Consider the following 20,121-nt stretch of genomic DNA (forward strand, 5'->3'; position numbering starts at 1 on the left):
CCTAATACTTCCACCCTCTTGCCTCCATAAGCAAACATTTTAATGAAAGATTGAGACAACAAGATATTTCCTATCATGTCTAGATCTTTAACATTTACTATGGAAAAAGGTGAACCAGAATCCGCTAGAAACTTGATACACACACCATTCACACTAATGGAACAGATAGGAGATTTTCTTCTCTGCGCTCCCTCAATAGATGCTATTTCCACAATACCATCTGCATCCATTGGAGAAGAAGATAACATTAATAACTCATATCGCTCATCATCCTCATCAACATAGAAACGCTCATCAATGCTCTTCACCATGTGTGAAGATCCTTTCTGTACACTAGTGGCTTTGCACAAACGTGCCAGATGACCTTTCTTGCCACATTTGAAACAAGATTGATTGATTGCAAAGCAGAATTTAAAGTTTCCTAAATGAGATCTACTACCACAGCGATAACAAGATAATCCTTGTACGTCATTCCTAGTCTTGTTGGAAGGAGGTGGAGAACGAAAGGCATTAGGATTCGATGTCCTGCGTTCTGAAGTCTTGACTGCAGTTTTGGTGGTAATGGCATTGACGTCCGAAGATTCTGTTGGTGTTGGAACTGTAACAGAAGATGCAGAAGTACTCATTTCCTTTAAGCAGAATTGGGAATGTTCGACAGATTTGGCTAAAGTCAAAGCAGTCTCTAAATCGGGGTCACCAGAAGAAAGAAGTTTTTCACGCACTTTCCTGTCATTGGTGCGTTCAATTAGCTGATCCCTGATTATTTCATCCCTAAATTCCCTGTAGTTGCAATTGACTGCTAGGATCCTTAAAGCAGCCACGAAATCGTCGATGGATTCTCCAGGCATTTGCGCACGTTGCAAAAACTTATGACGTTCCAAGACAGTGTTCCGTTTGGGACTAAATCTTTTGTCCAGCGTTTTGACCAGAGAAGCATATTCGTCCAAAACCTGCGCATCGCCATCATCACTTGAGATTGACACTCTCACTTCAAGGGGTAAGGTTTCAAGAATGGACCTACCTTCAGGCCCCAAATTGTATACTAGTAGTGCCTTCTTTTTCGACGTGAAAACGTCACCATCAATGGCTTCAATATAAGCGTCAAAGGTAGATTTCCATTGTTTCCAGGGCATAGGAGGGGGCCCAGGAGACTGTAAAAAAGGAGGTGGTGAGGCTACTTTTTCCATTGCGTGGGGAGCTGCTGCCACAAAACCTCACTCAAATGAATTATTCAGAATTTCTTTTTTTTTTTTTTTAAATGTCTTGTAGAGTCTTGGTATATTTAATATGTAAGATTATTAAAACACTTTTGAAAAAAAATTGAGTAGTGTATTTCCTTCTCTTGTATGTATATATTTTCCTTACTGCTTCATTGAAAATAAGAGTTTTATAAAGACTGATGAAAAAATGTGCATCACAATGCACTTGGAACTGTAGCATTGAGTGGCGTCATAGTGCGCTGTAAATTACAGTGCAAACGCACGTCATAGAGGTGTTCAGAGTCTGAGATGAAAGAATGTAGAAGCGCGAATGCTGATGCGCTCAAAAGAATGCCAGAGCTCGAGATTGCACGGCTCGCGCATAAGCGTTCGAGTCCGTTTCTATGAAATTAAAAGTCGCGCTGGCTACAATGTTGCAAGGAAGATCAAAATTAAACTTTTATGAAAGGATAATAATCGCGCTTGTGTTTGAAAGGTTTAAGGCGTCTTAAAATAAGCGCGGAAGTCTTTATAGAGGAGAATCAAAACTCACGGTCAGGATTTCACGTCTTGCCGCTTTTCTTTCTGAATTGCACATCTTGCCGCTTTTCTTTTAAACACGACGTGCGGTTGCTCCGCTGTGAAAGGCAACCTCTTGGGAAAGGTGAAGCTGGACCCGCGTCGCCAGTGAAAGGAAGAGGATTTCCACCACTTTGTAAAGGCTTCCTTTATTTTCCGTCCAGACGACAGCTCTCCCGGCAGCAACTGCTGTCCCAGGAGTTCCACGCAGAACACAGCAACAAGCGCTCTCGTGAAGACATCATTAAAGCCACAGTAACATCCCAACACTTCCCCGGCCGCACGCACAGCGACGTAGCCGGGATCCAGGGACTGCTGTGGACTGCGGCCTGCCACCGCCCGGACTCACTGAGCCGTTCGAGCCTCACATCGCTCCGATTCTCCACCGGAGCCGGACAGATCGGGTCCAGAGCCTTTCCGATTGCCAGCAGAGCGGAAGGGGGATTTTAATCTCTGCTCGGAATAAGGATAATTACAGGATAAATAGTAGTGCTAGCGGAGCTAGGGGATTAGGCGGCCATATTCGCTGCCTGAAAGCCCCAGCTTCAAGGTTAATAAAGTGCTGTCTAAATGACATACGATCATCAAATGTGATTCCTAAATATTTGTACGATTTTACACATTCAATGACCAAACCATTGATATTCCATTCTTTAATTCCTAATTTTGTTTTTCCCACGGTCATTATTTATTTGTCTTTTTTGTATTTATTTTTAGACCATTGAGAGACATATTGGTTAAAAGAATCTATTAATCTTTTTAATCCTATAACAGATTGGCTTAATAAAATGGGGTCGTCGGCATATTGTAGATAAGCAGGAGAATGGGCATTAACATTTAAAATGAGCTGGGAGATAAGACATTAAAAGATTAAAAAGGCAAGGTGCCAAGACAACCTTGTTTCAAGCCAATATTGGTCTCAAGGCGACGAGTTGTCTTTCACCACAGACTTTGATCTGTACCTATGTATTGGAGTATAATAATTTGATCATCTTTAATAAAGTTAGATATGCCACAATTAACTTCAACCATAATACATTTTGCGGTACAGAATCAAAGGCGTCTTTTAAAACAACTAAACAAATATACAACTTTTGTTTCCTATATTTGGCTCTATCGCCCAAGAAGGTCAATAAAATCAAATTTGTGTTGTGTATTCTCCCTTTCTAAACCCAGTTTGTAAATTTGGAATCAAATCCTCTTAGGACCCATGCTTCCAGTTCTTCCAAAAGACAACTGGTGAATATTTTTGCTTCCACATCTGTTAAGGCAATTAAAAGATAGTTTGCGGTATTGTCTTGGGGACCACTTTTGTATATTGGTTGGATTATACTTCCCTGCCATGATTCGGGAATAAAACCTGTTTTAAGCAAGTCATTAAATAAAAGTGTTATTACTTCTGGCCAATGTTTTACGTTTGCTTTAAAAACTATGTTCGGGATTCCATTCGGACCGGGGCTCCATTTGATCTAATATTATTTATTACTTTTTTTTTTTTTACTCTGACCATGGCTCTTTGTCAAATGAACTTAATGGATCATAGACACTGAAGTCTGACCCGACATTTTTTATGTTTTCTTGCTGGCCATGATGGGCAGAATTAATTTTACTAGAATTAAACTGTGGGCCCGGAGGAACAGATTTAAAGTTATGGAAAAAGTTTACCCAGCTTAATTCTTCAATATTGGCACTATTGCCTCTGATTACCAAGTTCAAGATTATTGATAATACCCCAGAATAAATTTTTCATGTAAAACTAAAGATTCAAGGGTAATTTAGACCAAATCCTTCATAGTACGCTTGTTTAGCCTTCCATTTGTCATTTTTGTATCCTTTTTCAATTGTTTGATTTGTTGGGATACAACAAAATTTGATGTTCCTTTCGCTTTTCTATACAATGCTCTTATTGCTCTATTAAAACTTATTTTAAGGTATAGTAATCTATTAGAAAACCAGCCTAGATTATTTGAGGTCAAAGTTACACTTTGATGGTTTAAAGTTAGGAAAATTAGCCAAAAGAGCAGAACACAAACCAGGCCAGAGAGCAACCATAGATTTTCCTTCAGCAATAGCATCTTGGACATTTATAATTAAACGGTAAAGGACTTCCAATATACCCTTTTCAGTTCTCTCATTCCATATTAACCATTTAAGGTTAAATGGAATAGGAGCAGTTTTCAATATTCTTGATTCCGGTAAGAATTCAAAAGAAAAAGCAAAGGAAATAACTTGTGGATTAGGAACACTCAATCCTTGGTAATACATGATAACTTTGTAGCGAATTAAAAAATTCTCAGAAATTATGGAGTAATCAATAATAGAGGGACTACACGTTTTGTTAAATGTCGGTGTGTTATCGTTGTCTTGCATTACCTTAAGATTACATTTTATAAACTCTGAATTCATCCACTGGGATAACATTCGAATGTATATTCAGCTTTTTACAAGTAAAAAGGTGTGTGTGTTAAAATCACCAGAAATTATCAAATCTAAATGGTCATAGTACAACACTTTTACTATTTCCCAGAAGCACAAAAGTGGAGTGGATTTAACCTTATTTTTTTAACTTATAAACATTTAAAAAAAATTGATTACTTGGCAATTAATTTAATACACTGTAGCCATTTTACCAGAAGATCAATCTCAAAATGCTTAACATCCAAGTTCACAGAAACATAGACAGGCTGCCACTAGGACGACTGGTAGAGGCCTTACGAATAGCCACATTTGAATATTCAAAATAACCAATAAGGGGTTCACTAAACATATTCCAAGTTTCCTGGAGCATTAATATGTCAATGGTTTTAAGAACACTTATTACATCTAGATCTTCAAGAAGTGATTTAAGACAGTTTGTGTTCCAAGAACAGATTTTAAAAGGTTTTAATACTTTTTCCAAGAGAATTCGGGCATCAATGCACAGGGTTTCCATTTGCCACTGTCGACGGAAGCCAACTCCAATATTCAACCAGATTGGTTTCTTTCTTGGACTCTAACATATTCGAAGTCCTGGGTGACAGCTCCTGATCTTAATTCCGAACAACAAATTCAACTTTGTTGATGGACCAGAGGCACCTTTCAGAACTCCAACATATGATTCCGGACCTGTTTTTTGCCCACCGATTTTTAAGTCCAGGCTACAAGGTAACCTACTCTGAATCAGTCGGATATTGAGACCCATAACTTCTCTAAACTTTGATGCCCCATTTCTCAAATTGATTATTGTTAATGATTATTTTACTGACAATGTTATCACTTTGCCAAGTTGTAACAGTTATTTCATTATAAAAGTTATTACAATCTTTATCAAACTAAACGGATTCCAAATCATCCGTTACATCCTTCAAATTTGCAGTTGCATTCAATAATTTCAGAATATTTCCACGGTTCAATATATCATAAGGGCCTCTTGTAGTATACTGAGGGCAAAACACTACTTTCTTCAGTTCATACGAGTAATCTGTAGCCTCCATTTCCTCATTATTAGAACCAATTAGATCCCTCTTCCCAATGATAGTAGCCAGAACTGGGACTACCGATTGTCTTGGTACATGGACTTCTGTCTTTTGGTGATGAATAAGTGGTTGCTCAATATGAATCTCGTTATGAATTTGATGGTTAACACTTACAATTTTCTGAGTGAAGGTATTTTGTTCTCCACATTGATCAGCCAATTCTTTAGGTAACTTCTTGCCTAATGACCCTGGACTTTGATGGAGCAGAAATTTTAGACCATATACTGGCATTGGGCACGTCAGGGGTGGGTATATCTATTGTTTGTCCAACCTTTAGATTGACCACAGGTGCTTCGGCAGATCTAAAAATCGGAAGTAGGGCTGTTGTATCGGACTCTTTAGGCTCATTAAGTTCTTTGGTTACAACCTCCTTGAGGTTTTTTTACCCTGTGATATTTTATTGTGGGTTTCCCTTATCCTTTTTCTTGCCCGTTTGGACAAGATCTGAGTTTGTAATAGCACTTCATGCTTGATTTTCTTCAAAACAGATAGTTTTCACCTCATCCACTACCAAATGATCCTTAGATTCAGCACTTTTAGGCCTATCTTGAGATAGCTCAGACTTTTTCAAATTGATGGCATCATTTGCAGGTTGTTCATTCGTAGCGGTCATTTTCCTATTTCCTCTATTCACATTTTCTTTTGAGTTCACTGACTTTTCTATGGTGTCAATCCTGATTGAACTGGATAATTTGAATTATTTTGCCACAAATAAATTCATTTTATCTTAGTAATTAATTTACCTTGGGCTGTTCTACCAGACAGTTTTACTTCCTGTACCATAGAACTAACGATTGACGGTAGATCTGAAAGCCAATGTGTTTAAAATATCTATCTGGACATTTAATCTATCGGAGTGAAAATTAAGAGCATTTGTGATCTAATCCATAGTGTGGAGTCAACACTCCCATATTCCACGGTCAGGGCTAGAAGGGTTATTTTCTTTGTCACCAGATCTAGCTTGGAAATGCCCATCAAATTCTGTTAAGAGAAGTCCACTGAATTAAACTCATTTAGAACTGTGTGGATTTACTTTGCTCATTTGAAATGGGAGCATTCTCAGCACTAGCAGTTCCTAGTATTGGGAAGGAGAGGACACAAGCATCCTTCAGTGAGCAAGCAATTAGTGCTGCTGACTGATCACACCGACTGGCCATAAGCGAGTCACCGAATGCCAGTCTGGGAGTATAGATTTTTTTTGCTTTCAGTTTTACACTGAATACATGGTCAAGAAGGTGGGGGTGTTTCCACTCCTTATAGCCTCCTCTCTTCCCACTCTTTTTGTGATTCTCTAGAACGCAACATTTCTCTGTAAAATGTCAATAATACTCACACATCACCCACAATAAAAAATTTAAAAAAGAGAAGTGGATTTTAAAAATATATATGTTAGAGATTATTCAAAGTCATCGTGGCACGACTCCCTGCAGAACCGAGCTTGCTCTATCAGGTGACCTCTTGGAAGGCTTGGGCTCTGGCCCAGAGTGCACTTGGCCCATGTCTTAAAAACATCGTGGGTCGATCTGGTGCTTTGGCTTCACTGCTGTCCACTTCCCCCATCAGTGACACAGTGAAAGGCACTGATGCCTTGGGTGGAAAGGCTGTGCACTGCATGAGACATGGTGTACCTTCTGGTTTAAACCAATTCTAACATGAAAGACTCTAGCCAAGCTAGCAAAACCCTTCGAGAACCAACAAAAAACATTGTAGTCCAACGAGGCGAGCTCCTTGGTAACCAGGAGTGTATCTCACCTACAGGCCAGCCCAGACTTCACTTCTTTATTTTACTGATTGCAGATCTAGATGCCCGGTTAGCATTAGAATGTTGGCATTGAAGTAACATGTTTTAGATTAATTATGTGACAATCTTGTCAGTTTACAGGGTGGGAAAGCTTAAAAAAGATTACTGGCATAACAAATAAGAATGACCAGTCGGCCATTGAATTTAAACATGACATGCCGACATTTGGTGCTGAAAATATGAGGTTTTGATATTCAAAAGCTTTTAACCAGACGCTCTCTCTTTAATAGAATCATGTTCTTTAGAATGCCCATCTATAATTTAGAGTTAATGTGATTAGCTTAGATTGTCTTAACTATAGAATGTGGTTTTTAAACTTACAATTGTTAAACTTGTGCAGCATCAACGCACAGTTTGCATTAAATTAACAGGACATTTAAAAGTGCGGAAAACGGTCCCAGCTAACTAGAATTAATGGTTGGTAGAAATGCAGCTTGCTCAAAGAAGTTTACCTTCCAGATAACAGTAGAATGTGCCTTGTGTTTGTAAAATAAAGACACGTCATAAAAAGTACAGCATTTGCCCTTGAAACATTCATTAACGTATTTGTTGCCGATAGAAATTTATTTAAACATAGCCCTATTCATAACCGAATTAAAGCCTAATTTGCCATAGAGGACAGAAAACTTATTTCAAAATGCATTAACCATATATTATTTATGATTTCCTGCTAATATGCTTTTCTTTGCAGCTTACAGATATGTTCAATTAAAATAAGTTGCTTTATCAAAAGGTTAGGAAATGAACTCATTTTACAATAAGAAAACAAGTTACTTGTAACTACAGTTATCCAGTATTGGTATCTTTCATAGATGCACATGCCTGACTCATTCCCCGTCGTCGAGGCGAGAGTCCCACGGTAAAAATATATACAATAGCAGTGCCTAAAAATTTCTGGTAGTAGGCTGGAAAGACTAAAAGGCCTAACTAGGCCCAAAACTTCGCAGCCTCTCTCTCTCATGATGTAAAAAGACCTGAAAAAATAGCCTCAGCCAGTCAGCTGTCCTCACCCTCTAGAACCTTCCCAGCCCAGGCAGTTCTCCTCAGATTTTCCCAGCACAAGTGAGAAGTAAGTATCCATAAAAAAGAACTGCCCTGCCGGGGAGGAGGGTGGGTGCATGTGAATCTATGAAAGATACCAATACTGGATAACTGTAGTTACAGGTAAGCAACTGGTTTCCTTATCCTGTATTTGGGTATCTTTCATAGATTCACGTGCCTGAATCAGAGTAGCAAGCAGTGACATCATGTCTGTCGTTAGAGGAAGGTGGGAGACAAAATAAAACGTAACCATCCCCACACAACCTGGAAGGTTAGAGCACAAACATGTTAACATAACATATGAATTAAAAACCCTCATATAGTACATTATAGACTAGGACAGCATTTGAAAATATTCGAACATAATGAAATACGTATGCTTGAAACAGTCAAAGTATGATGAAAAAAAAAAAAAAGACTATAAAAAAATCTAACTTCGTGAAGGAGATGCCGCAGCACCGCTTCCCCAACCGCTGTGTCATCATGAGTTACCGACTGCAGACAGTGCTTCGTAAAAGTGTGCACACTTTTGCACGTAGCAGTTCGGCTAATGTTCTCCAGCGAAAAGGGCCGTCGACGCTGACATCGTTCTGGTGGAATGTGCTTTAACCTCTCTTGTTAAAGGTTTGTTAGCTTTTTTGTGACAGAAGAGAATTGTAGATGACAACCATCTAGCTATAGTCGCTTTTGTTACAGCTTGACCCAAGGTGGCTTACCCATAAGCAACAAACAGCTGACTAGATTTGCGTATGTCCTTTGTTTTTTGAAGATAAAACTTAAGGCACCGTTTCACATCTAAGGAATGCAATACCTTTTCTGCCGGAGTTTTAGGATCCGGGAAAAAAGTTTTGAGCTGGACAGGCTGATTGATGTGGAATTGGGTCGGCACCTTTGGGATGAACTTTGGATTAGTTCTAAGCATCAAAGTCTCTAGAGAATTGTAAGAAAGTATGTGTAATTGTGAAGGCTTGTATCTCACTGACTCTGCGGGCTAAAGTAAGAGTTAGTAAAATAGCACTTTCCAAGTTAAAAACTTCAGCTCCGCCCTGTGAATGGGTTCAAAAGGCCTCTTTAACAGTTGGTATAGAATATTGAGGTCCCACTCCGGAGGGGGGGGGGGGCCGAAATGGAGGAAAAGCGCAGAATAACCCTTTAAGGAATGGTTTGACCAATGATGATGAACATGATGGTTTGTTGGAACTCTTCCTGAATCTGGATATTGCCGCCAGATGTACCTTAATGGACGAGGAAACCAGACCTGCTTTAGCTAAAGACAGTAGATAAGGAAGGATATCCTCAGGTGGAGCTTGGAGTGGATGAACATTATTTTCTCCATACCAGGAACAGATCGCTTCCACTTAAAACGATATGTCCTGATGGTACTTGGCGCACGGGCTTGTGATATCGCCCTGCAATCTGAGGAGATGTTAAGATCCTTGAACTCTAGTCAGGAACCAGGCGTGCAAGTGCAGCGATTGAGGGTCCGGGTGTCGGATCTGGCCTCCCTCTCTCGTTAACATCGACACTGCCGGCTTGAAGTGGAGGCTGCTGGGAGAGCTGAAGGAGTTCTTGAAACCAATATTGTCTTGGCCAATGGGGAGCAATGAGGATGAGAGTGCAATGTTCCCTCTTCATCTTTTGCAGTATCTTCTAAATGAGCGGGATCGGAGGATAAGCGTATGCAAATATTCCGGACCATCTCATTAAAAGGGCATTTCCCCTTGATCCCTGTTGAGGAAACCTTCTGGCGTAAAACAGGCATTTGCGGTTCTGCTGCGTGGCAAACAGATCCAGAGTTGGTGTTCCCCATGTTTGAAAGATTCTCTCCACTTGATGTTGCTCAAGTTCCCATTCGTGACAGCCTGTGAAAGTCCTGTTGAGGTTGTCGGCTGGAGAGTTCTGGACACCTTGCACATGTTCTGCTCTGAGGGATATGGTGTGGTGTATGACCCACTCCCACATCTCTTGAGGGAGAGAGATTTTGTTCCCCCTGGTTTGTTTATATAATACATGCTGGTGGTATTGTCCATGCGCACCAGGACTGACGAATTCGCAATCTGTGGAAGGAAGGCTTGCAGGGACAGAAAAATGGCTCTCAGCTCCAGGCTGTTGATATGTTTCTGCTGATACTGATGAGACCACCGCCCTTGAATCTGAAGGTCCTGGAGGTGACCTCCATGGAAGCATCTGTTGTCAGGGTGAACTCTGGTATGTTGTGGAGAAATGTGAGGCCTGGTGACAAATTGTGTTTCTTTGACCACCAAAGAAGGGCTTCCTTTATTTTGGATGTTATTTTTATACGGTCGAACGACCCGTTCGCTTGTTTCCACTGCCGATGTAATTCTTCCTGCAATGGCCTCATTCTGAGCATCGCCATGGGGATGAGACTGATTGCAGAGGAGCACATCCCTAGAAGGGAAGCAAATGTTCGGACCGAAAGACCTTCTTGCAAATATTTGTTTTGCCAGGTTTAACAGTTTGGTTTACCGCTCTTGAGTCAAGAACGCCTTGCACTGGCGTGTGTCCAACACCGCTCCCAGAAAGGTTAATTCCTGCCGCGGTTGCAGCTGAGATTTGTTTGTATTGAGGGTCAGTCCCAGATTGGAGAACAGAGAGAGGGAACTCTTGACCTTTGTGGAGTTCTTTGATGGTCCTCTTAGGAGCCAGTCGTCGAGGTACAGGAAAACTTGTATTCCCTGTGACCTCAGCATGGCTGCTACCGGGGCTAAACACTTGGTAAATATCCTTGGTGCTGATTTCAGGCCGAATAGGAGCACCTTGAATTGAAAGTGGATGCCAGCCGTGCAAACCTCAGGTATTTGCGCTGTTTTGGATGGATAGGGATGTGGAAGTAGGAGTCTTCCAGAGAAGCCATAAAGTCCCCTTTGTTGAGACAATTCAGAATATCTGTTAGTGTTACCATGCGAAAACTGTTTCTTCAGCTATTTGTTGAGCTTGCGCAGATCCAAAATAGGCCGCCACTCTCCTGAATTTTTCTCTACGAGGAAGCAAGAATAAAATCCTTTCCCTTTGAGTGGAGGGAACTCGTTCTATCGCATTCTTGTGTAGCATCTTTAAGGCCTCTTTGAACAAAAAGTGAAGACGAGGGGGAGGGGGACCCCTGGGCGGCACGGTTAGTGGTTTTTGCAAAAACCACCAGAGTGTATCCATTCCTGACAAGATCCAGGACCCACTGATCCGAAGTTATGCTCTGCCACTGTTGATAAAAGGCGGAAATCTTGGCGCCCACGGGCAGGGGAGGATGAATGACGGACGTCCGGCAAAGGTCATTGGCGCTTGTTGGAATCACGCCCTTGATTGTTCGAGCGCCGTTAACCTCCCTAGCAAGAGAAACTACCAGAAGCAGGCTGTCTGTAGGATGATTGATAGTACGGCTGCTTGTACTGAGACAGGTACTGTTGATTTTGCTGGTTGGAATAATTTCCTCTGGAGGAGTAACCACGGCCTCGTGCTCCTCTAAAGGATCCTCTCCTGTATTGTAGGGTACCTAATGATTTGGCAGTGTCCGTATCCGTTTTGATTTTATCAGCAAAGCATCATCAATGCGTTTGCCAAAGAGGGAGTCCCCATCGTACGCCATGTCCAAAATCTTCGTTTGGACCTCAGGTCTGAAGGAGGTAGCCTTGTGCCAACCCGGACGCCTGAGGACTGCTGCTCCTGCCAATTGTCTAAAATTGGTGTTAGATATATCAAGGGCACAATCAATGATCTCTGATGCCGCCCTTTCTCCCTCAAGCATGATTTTGCGCACCTCCTGTTGGCGATCCTCCGGGATCAGATCGAGGAATTCTGACAGATCTGACCACATTTGTCTGTCATAACGGGCCATATTTGCTAACAAATTAGCTGCCTTAATGGAGGCTGCTGCATTTGCAGAGAACTTTTTCCCCATTGCATCCAGTCTCCTGCCTTCCTTGTCAGGTGGCGTTGGAAATCGGAGCTGAAGGGTTCTTGGTCCTCTGTTGTGCCGCTTGAGAAATGATAGTCCGGCCGAGGGTGTCCTAATAAACAAGATGGAGTATCAAGTGGCGCGCGATACTTCTCAATTCTTGGAAGGACTGCCGGAATGGAAGCGGGTGTTTTCATGATGTTGAGGCCCTCCTTCCATATGTAGTCAATAATTAGGAAAGCCCTGGTCATTTTCCGACATCCCTCCTTAAAGTCATGCAAAAAGCAGTCAGACTGCTCCACCAATTCGCCAATATCCTCAGGCGGAGAATCTGACTGGTGCGGTGTAGGCGGTGAAGGCATGGGAATGACAATCATCCCACGGATCCATAGGTGTAACATCTGGCAACTCGCCCTCTTCCCTGCCATCAGCCTCTTCAGAAGAGGTATCTGTGTCACCTTGGGGAGTAGGGTTTGTATCCTGCCTTGGCGACAAAGGAGCTTGCGGGGAAGGAGGCCTTGGCATCTCAACCGGCACAAAAGGTGCAACTGGAGTTGGAGGAAATCTCTGGCGATAGTCTGCCAACATGGCTTGTAAGTCTTGTATCAAAGTAGGTGTTAGATGACTTTAGTCCTCCGAACGTGGAGGTCTTGTATGGTGCGAATGATGTGGCGTTGACAAGTCCACGTGGCCGTAATGCTCTTGCTCATCGTCCTCCTCCTACTCCTCCTCTGATACTTCATGTTCATTTGTGAAGGGTGACGGGCAACCCCAAAAGGGCCTTCATCTTCTTCGTCATCAGAATCATCCTCCACATAGGTCTCCAAAATGTGAGATGGTAAAAGTGGAGAAATGTGAGAGTAGTCCAGTCTTTGATAAGTTCTCATTTGGAAACGGGTATACTGCACTCTCGTTGGGAGGTGTGTGGAGCAACAGTGGAGCTGATGCTATTGCTTTTGTAGACGTCGATGACGACGAGCTTGTTGAGAGCGGTGTCGTCACTGGAATTGCGGTCAATGGAACTGTCGATGGTTTTACCGTCAACCGAGCTGTTGTCGACGGTACTGCCGACAATGTAGTCGTCGACGACGAGGTTGTCGACGGAGTCTTCGTCGACGAATCCTTCGTGGACGGGGCAGTCGATGGTGTCTTCGTCGACGGAACAGTCGTCGACGGGCTAGTCATTTGTCGACGGGGTCTTCGTCGACGTGGCTGATGGGTTCTTCGTCGACGGAGCCGTCGAGGATGTAAACGGCAAGTGGCTTTTCGTCGACGAAGTCTTTAGACAACGACAAAATTTTTGCAGACACCAAAGGAGAAGTAATAGCTCAAGTGGTGACCGTTGCAGAAGAGGTTGAAGAGGCAGAAGTCAAAGTCGTAGTATGAGGAGACACCGGGGAAATAGTTTTAGTCTGGGCTGTACTCACAGTGGACGGTTTTGATGGACTAGGTGCTCCTTGAGGGTTCTGGTGCTCCTTGAGGGTTCTGAGGCTCTGAGAGGGTTTAGATTTTTTCTTTCTCTCAGGAGAAGAGCTCTCGCTGGATCTGGCCGGCTTGCTGGAGGTAGAGGCCTGGTCCTCATCTGTAGAAGATGATTTTAACCATAAAATAACCCTTGCCTCTCTATCACTGATAGTTTTAGTAGGGAAGGTACAGCAAATTCTACAATCCTTCACAACATGTGAGGGGTGTAGACAATAGATGCAGTCGGAGTGCTGGTCGTCCACATGGACCCTCTTATTACAAGTTCCACAAGCCTTGAAAAGAGCCTTCTTTTCAGACATTTTGAAGAAAAAAAGAGACAACTGAGTAGGCACTCGGGGAGACTCCCTTACACACGAAGTGCAGTGAAAATCTGAGGCGAACTGCCTGGGCTGGGAAGGTTCTAGAGGGTGAGGACAGCTGATTGGCTGAGGCTATTTTTTCAGGTCTTTTTACATAATGAGGTAGATAGGATGCTAAGTTTTGTGCCTAGTTAGGCCTTTTAGTCTTTCCAGCCTACTACAAGAAATTTTTAGGCACTGCTATTGTATATATTTTTACCGTGGGACTCCCGCCTCGACGACGGGGAATGATTCAGGCATGTGAATCTATGAAAGATACCCCAATACTGGATAAGATTCAGCGTGTGGGAACAAAGAAGATAGCCTCTTCGCATGGTGGATGGCGTGTGGACAGCAGGATGAGGAATATGTGCCATTTGAAGAATGCTGAATTTCCATTGAATGGAAGCAGAGAACATGCCACATGTTGTTGCAACTTTGAATTACTGCTTTAAAAACGTGTTCTTAGTTTAGGAGCTTCAGAAGAGCTGCAGATTGAGAGATTTGGACTTGGATTCAGATTCCTTTAGCACAGCAGATATTCGGATGGGAAGCACATCAGCTGGAATGAGCGAAGTGGAGAATTAGTACGAGAGTAGAAAGGCAGCAGATCAGCTGGGATGAGGGCAAATCGAACAGAGCTTGAAAGATTTAGTATGATGGTAGGTAGATCATCTGAGATTCACAGGAGTAAATGATAGGCTGTGTTCTTTTAACATTTATTAAAGCCCAAGCTTTATGATTTGACTAAATTGGCTTTGCCAAAGCTTATTTGCTTTATTTTCCCTTTAAAGGGAATTCTGGTATTATTGATTTTAGCTTCATGCTAATCTCACCCTTGCCTTTATTTTGTAGCTCTTCATGGGTTCTGACAGACATCATTAGCGGCCCATTTCCTAGAATAGGACTTTTCCTTTATGGAACACGATGTATGCACATTATATGATCTGCACTAACTATATTTTTCTATTATCAATTGTGTAACCTGATTGTTATTCGACAAATGAATTAAGAATTAGTGAAACCTAAACTTTAATACGAAAATAAATTCTTAAAAAACTAATCATCTCTCATCATGGACTTAAAATAAAGAACTTGACAGTTGACCAGTACATTCTGTTTGAGCTCCAATTCCGAACACAGTGGCCAAGGTCCATTAACCTGTCAAGAGCCATCAGAAATTTTAGAGGACGAAATCTGTAAGTTGGGATGTTTAATCTTAAATACCCCTTTGACCAAATCCCCTTAGTTTTCCAAAAGCAGTAATGCACAGATACTGTTCCAATGCATTAGTACAATGCACAATCCGTAGCACTTGGCAGGGCGGAGTTAAGTCACAAATAGGTACTGTTTACCCACAACTTGAGATTACTTACATACTCAAAGAGAGAATAGATTGCTTACCATGTCACCAGGCTCTGTACTCAGAAGCCGAACAGCTACCATCATACTGGCAGTAGTGCCCACCTCGGGCAAGATCTCAAGAACACTTTCCAGGGTTGCTGTGCCTTTGGTCTTGGGAGGAGGTTGGCGCATTGTGCTGGGACTGTTCGGCATCCAGGCAAGGAAATCAAACTACAGTAGCACAAGCCCAAAAGAAAGAAAACATTTGATACTTGTGATTTTAAGTAGATTTATATAGTGCCTATAGACCTAGGATTGTCAGAGTGCTTTATAAGAAAAAACTATTTCGCTTTCTAGGGAGCACATCATCGTTGGAGTGAAGGTTGGAAAAGTAAGTATTTGGCAGGAGCCAGAATGTCAGCTAGAGTTTATATACATGTAATTCCAGACCAAGCGGTATTTCCAAAAGTATCTGAATATTCAGTCTCCCATTTGAGGCATTCTTCCTCAGCTGGTAGTGTACCATCTTTCAAAAAAAGGCCTTGTTGCTAGGGTGAAATGGGGACAAACACTCTTGCAATGTCTCGCCATGAGTAAAGTCTGTCCCTGTGTTCTCCACTCAGATTTGTGCTCCAGGCACATTAGTGAAGACTTTGTTCTAGGAAACCCTGAACCTCCCCATCCAGAGCAATAACTTCTGATAAGCCTCTGGACAGCCTCGGCTCAACTTCTAATGTCAAACTCAGTGCTCTACTGATCGCTTGTACCCTGCTATTGTTTGTTTGCTCTAACAAACCTTTAAGATTGATATGGTACACATTTGTTTTCTAGCCTCTTACATCCCCTTGGTCATTTTTCCTCACCACCTACAGTACTAGAAGCATATTCACAATTACCTGCCCACTGTTGACAGCTGCATGCTGAGCAGAACTTGTGAAAATCACCATAGTCAGATACTTGATCAATTCAGGGCGGGTCTGTAGCGAAGATGGAACTCCTGAAAGAATATGAGAAAACATTTTATGAAGAGTAAGAACACATTTACCGGAGTCCGATCCTGTGCCACATGGGCCAGGAGAAGATAGGCCTGCAGTTGTACGATTGAAATTGTGTATGCAGGGTATTTAATTTTGGAAATGTTTATACAGATTTAATAGAGTGCTACAATCTAATGACATTGCCAATAGTGTTTTCTGAGTTGTTGTACATTGAAAATTGGGACAGAATTATAGATAGGTCTCCTGGTTTTATGGTATTTATTTTTTCAACAATTCAGTCTGTATTTATCCATATTTATTTTTTGACCATTTTTTCTCTATTTTTATTTTAGGTTTTCTAAATAAATGAAGCTGTAATGAATATTTTTCCACATTTAACTGGTAAATTTATACTTGCATTTGAATGTCCAAAAGGTTTCAGCAGTATACATTGCAATAGCGTTCTGAAAACACTTGCATTGTAGAATAGCATTAATAACTGTAGATGTGCACTAATGGGAAATTTATTTTCCTTTTCCATCTCCCCTACCTCTCAATCTGTACTCCTACTGTCCAGTCACTCATGATGGACTGTAGAAAAATACAAAAATCATCCAAAGACTACCTACTTCCATACTCTCTATTTAAAAGTAAATACATACTGGAAAATAAATAGTTTTCGGTCTGTATTTATCTGTAAAACTCAGTAAAAACAAAAACACATGGAGCCCCAATTATAGATCCGAATCAGTTCTGAAACCTAAATTAGCATTTTTGTTGGAATAAAAACAAAATAGCAGTGAACACAGAAAAGGAATTCCAAAACCGTGCTAGAAACTTAATTTCTTCAATTTGGATGGCACTTCAAGCATTAGAGTTCATAAAACCTGAACTTACAATCCATCTCAATGTTTTGTGGTTCTGCTATCAAACCATAACCAGGGCGAAGAATGTCAATGGGGAAGATGAACAAAAACACATATCAACAAGTTCAAGCAATCATACCAGAGGATTTTCTCTCCAGGAAGCCTTCTTTGAAGATCTCCCCCACCCACGCTTGAAGCTCTGGGTCCGTCTGGATGCTCTCGTCACTCTTATAGTAGCAGTCCACAATACCAGACACATAGCTGAGAGGGTGAGAAAAAAAAATAGAGTCAATGGATGCAATACCACATGGAACAATTACCCAACCAAAAGAGATCAAGCTCTACCTCTAACAAGAAAGTAAGAGTTCATCCCATTTATTCAGCACGTGTTAATAGGTTAACTGTAGAATAGTTTAGGTGTCTCCTGCAGAGATTAACACCTGCTAAGTTTAGCAAGCTACCATGTCTGCTCACCTATACGTAAAAGTAAATGTCTTTTTCCTCAAAAGAAACTTGGGTGCATTTAAAACTAAGTTTCATTTTTTGAAATGTCTAAAAGTTCGCAGTGGGTCCCATGGACCACTGCTTATTCCGGAACAAACTTTTGTTTACAGTCGCAAAGGGGAGATGGTGTCTGCAGGCCCTCTTATTCTGTAAATGGCTTACCACCTCAAGTGGGGAGTGTGTACTTTTTCAATGTTGTGCAAATGGATTTCGATTATCTCCTATTAATTGGGTATTTAAAAGGGACACGTACAACACACCCCTCCCACACAGTGAATCAGAATGGGACTGAAAACCTTTTAGGAGTCATTAAACAATTGCAGACTCCGAAAATGTGAATGAACTCCTATTTAGAGTATGGAGACAAATGGCTACTTTTTCCCTCCAGCCACTTTAACGACTTCTTACCTCTTATGGGCTTCACTTTCATTGCCTAATAACTCCTCAGCACATCACTAAGTCATCAGTGAGCTTGATTTATCAACCATTAACCCTTTTTTGACCTGCTCCTTACCTGTATTTTGGTAGGTTTGGCAACCTCTGCAAAAAGTTTGGATACCAAATTGCCACCCCTTTGTTTCCATTTGACAAGTTAAAGCTTTCTGGGAGTAGTATTTGTGATAAACTGAACTAGACAAGCACAACTAATGTCAATGATCTGGAAAATAAAATCAGCGGATCAAATATCACAGTAAAATTGAGTGAGGGGACAACTTTTCCCAAGGTTTCCAGTGTCTTCTCCAGAGCTTTGCTGTTCTCCCCCAAGCTGCGAGAGGAGTTATCAAGGTTTCTTTTACATTCTCCCATGTTAACAGGTCAAATTTTTTTTTATACATGACTTGCCCCTTCTTTTAGCTATTTGGTTACTGTGTCTGGTTTGAATTTTGGTATCAATCTCAAATATTCTTTCATTTATTAATTACTAAGCTATTCACATTTTACACACAATGCTTTGGACCAAGGCATTCCATTAAAAGCCCAAAAATAAGCAATCACTGAAAGCCACAAAATTACTAGGGACAAAGACATCATGCCTCACCTCTCGATTGCTGACCAGATCTTCAACCCATCATCTCTGTAGTAAAAGTTGGGCACGGACTCAACCTCACGGGATTTGAGGTTGTCCGCAATGCAAATGGAAGTGTAGGTCACGGCCTGCATGTCTCTTGATATAAGCTCATTAAGACCTGCTACTCCTATTGCCGTGCTCTGTGGGTGAAAAATACAGTTTCAGGTTAGATCCATTTTCAATGCTGCTCCGGACTCTTTTACTCCTGGACCAAAGTCATCACTTTATACATTTTGGATAGTGCCTTCTCTAGCTAGGGTGTGTGCCAATGTTTTACTGATGTAGCTTTGGGTGTACAATACTCCAACAGCACCTCTGTGGCGTATTTGTGCAATTGTTAATACATTCCATAGGACTGAAAATCCAGCTGCCTTTGGTTACAGATAGACTGAGTTTGGGTTACAGATGATGTGTATTTGACTGTTTGGCATGATTTTGGCGGACGAATGTGTGCCTTGTGAAGTAATGGCACTGAGGAGCAGTCCATGTTCTTTAGTAACAAACGTTTGGAGTTGTGTCTAATGTGTGTGTTGTCTGCCAATGGTGGGTGCCATACAAAGCCATATTGAAGCCGAGTATACGAGATAGTCTGAAGTTTAGGGTTTGCACCAGATTAATTGTATATGTTGTGCTCCAGTGCACCATCATTTTAAGAGACCAATATGGTATGGAAAATGCTCTATTGAATGTTTCAATACCAAAAATACATGGTGAATACGTGTGATAGCACCATGATAGCCAAGTTCAAGGCATTGATGTGTATCATATTTAATGACAATAGCTTCATTCTCTTCCCATTTGTGAAATAACTTGAAGAAAACTATGGGTTGGTGAAGGTCTTTCTCCAGTGATCATAATGCCCACAATTCTGCAAGTCCCACAAGAAAAATGTTGTGAGAATATCGAAATCAATGGCACACAAGCAGCATTTATGAGCAAGGACAATCCAAGAGGCAATAAGCCGGGCAACAGATGGTAGCACTCTAGGAGTAAGGGCAAGAGTGGCACAATGAGGGCCTGCATGTAGGGTCTACTGGTCAAAGCGATCTGGTTCCTGCCCAGGTTGGGAGTTATCCACCAAAAGGACAGGGGACATATAATTGTCTCCAGAACGTGCAAGGTATCTATGGGTTGAACTAGTTTATGGTCAAGGGTTATGTGGTGTTATTCTATAGATTGAAAAGCAGAAATAAAGTATCCAGCCTCCATGTCATGACTGTTGAGTCTTCTTCGCTTGAGGATTAGCAGCCCTAGACAGATACAGCCTCTGATAAACACATTGAAACAATTCAGAAATTAGTGATAGTTTATGGAAATGTTACTTTACTTCAAGTAGAAGTGCCTAATACAGTGATTAAATCCCAAACCACTGTATGTGCTTCCCCCAACTACTTCAAGCAAAGTACTGGAGCGATAAGGTACTGACATGAGATCTACAAAGCTTATTTTATCAAGTACAAACACTTGTCTACACTCTGTGGCCTTGAGATCAA

General features: G+C 41.5%; 1 protein-coding gene across 1 annotated transcript in view; it reads right to left on the reverse strand.

Annotated features, from left to right (window-relative positions):
* LOC144798552 (hydroperoxide isomerase ALOXE3-like) overlaps positions 1 to 20,121 on the reverse strand; it is a 105,642-nt gene that overhangs the window by 28,794 nt on the left and 56,727 nt on the right. Inside the window, exons 10-13 of the mRNA XM_078669488.1 lie at positions 18,599 to 18,768; positions 17,195 to 17,316; positions 16,109 to 16,209; positions 15,273 to 15,443 (exon numbers count right to left, since the gene is read on the reverse strand). Of these exons, the coding sequence (XP_078525614.1) occupies positions 15,273 to 15,443; positions 16,109 to 16,209; positions 17,195 to 17,316; positions 18,599 to 18,768 (564 nt within the window). The remainder of the gene's footprint in view (positions 1 to 15,272; positions 15,444 to 16,108; positions 16,210 to 17,194; positions 17,317 to 18,598; positions 18,769 to 20,121) is intronic.

The sequence above is a fragment of the Lissotriton helveticus genome, chromosome 12 (assembly GCF_964261635.1).
Source record: "Lissotriton helveticus chromosome 12, aLisHel1.1, whole genome shotgun sequence".
NCBI classification, from domain to species: domain Eukaryota; kingdom Metazoa; phylum Chordata; class Amphibia; order Caudata; family Salamandridae; genus Lissotriton; species Lissotriton helveticus.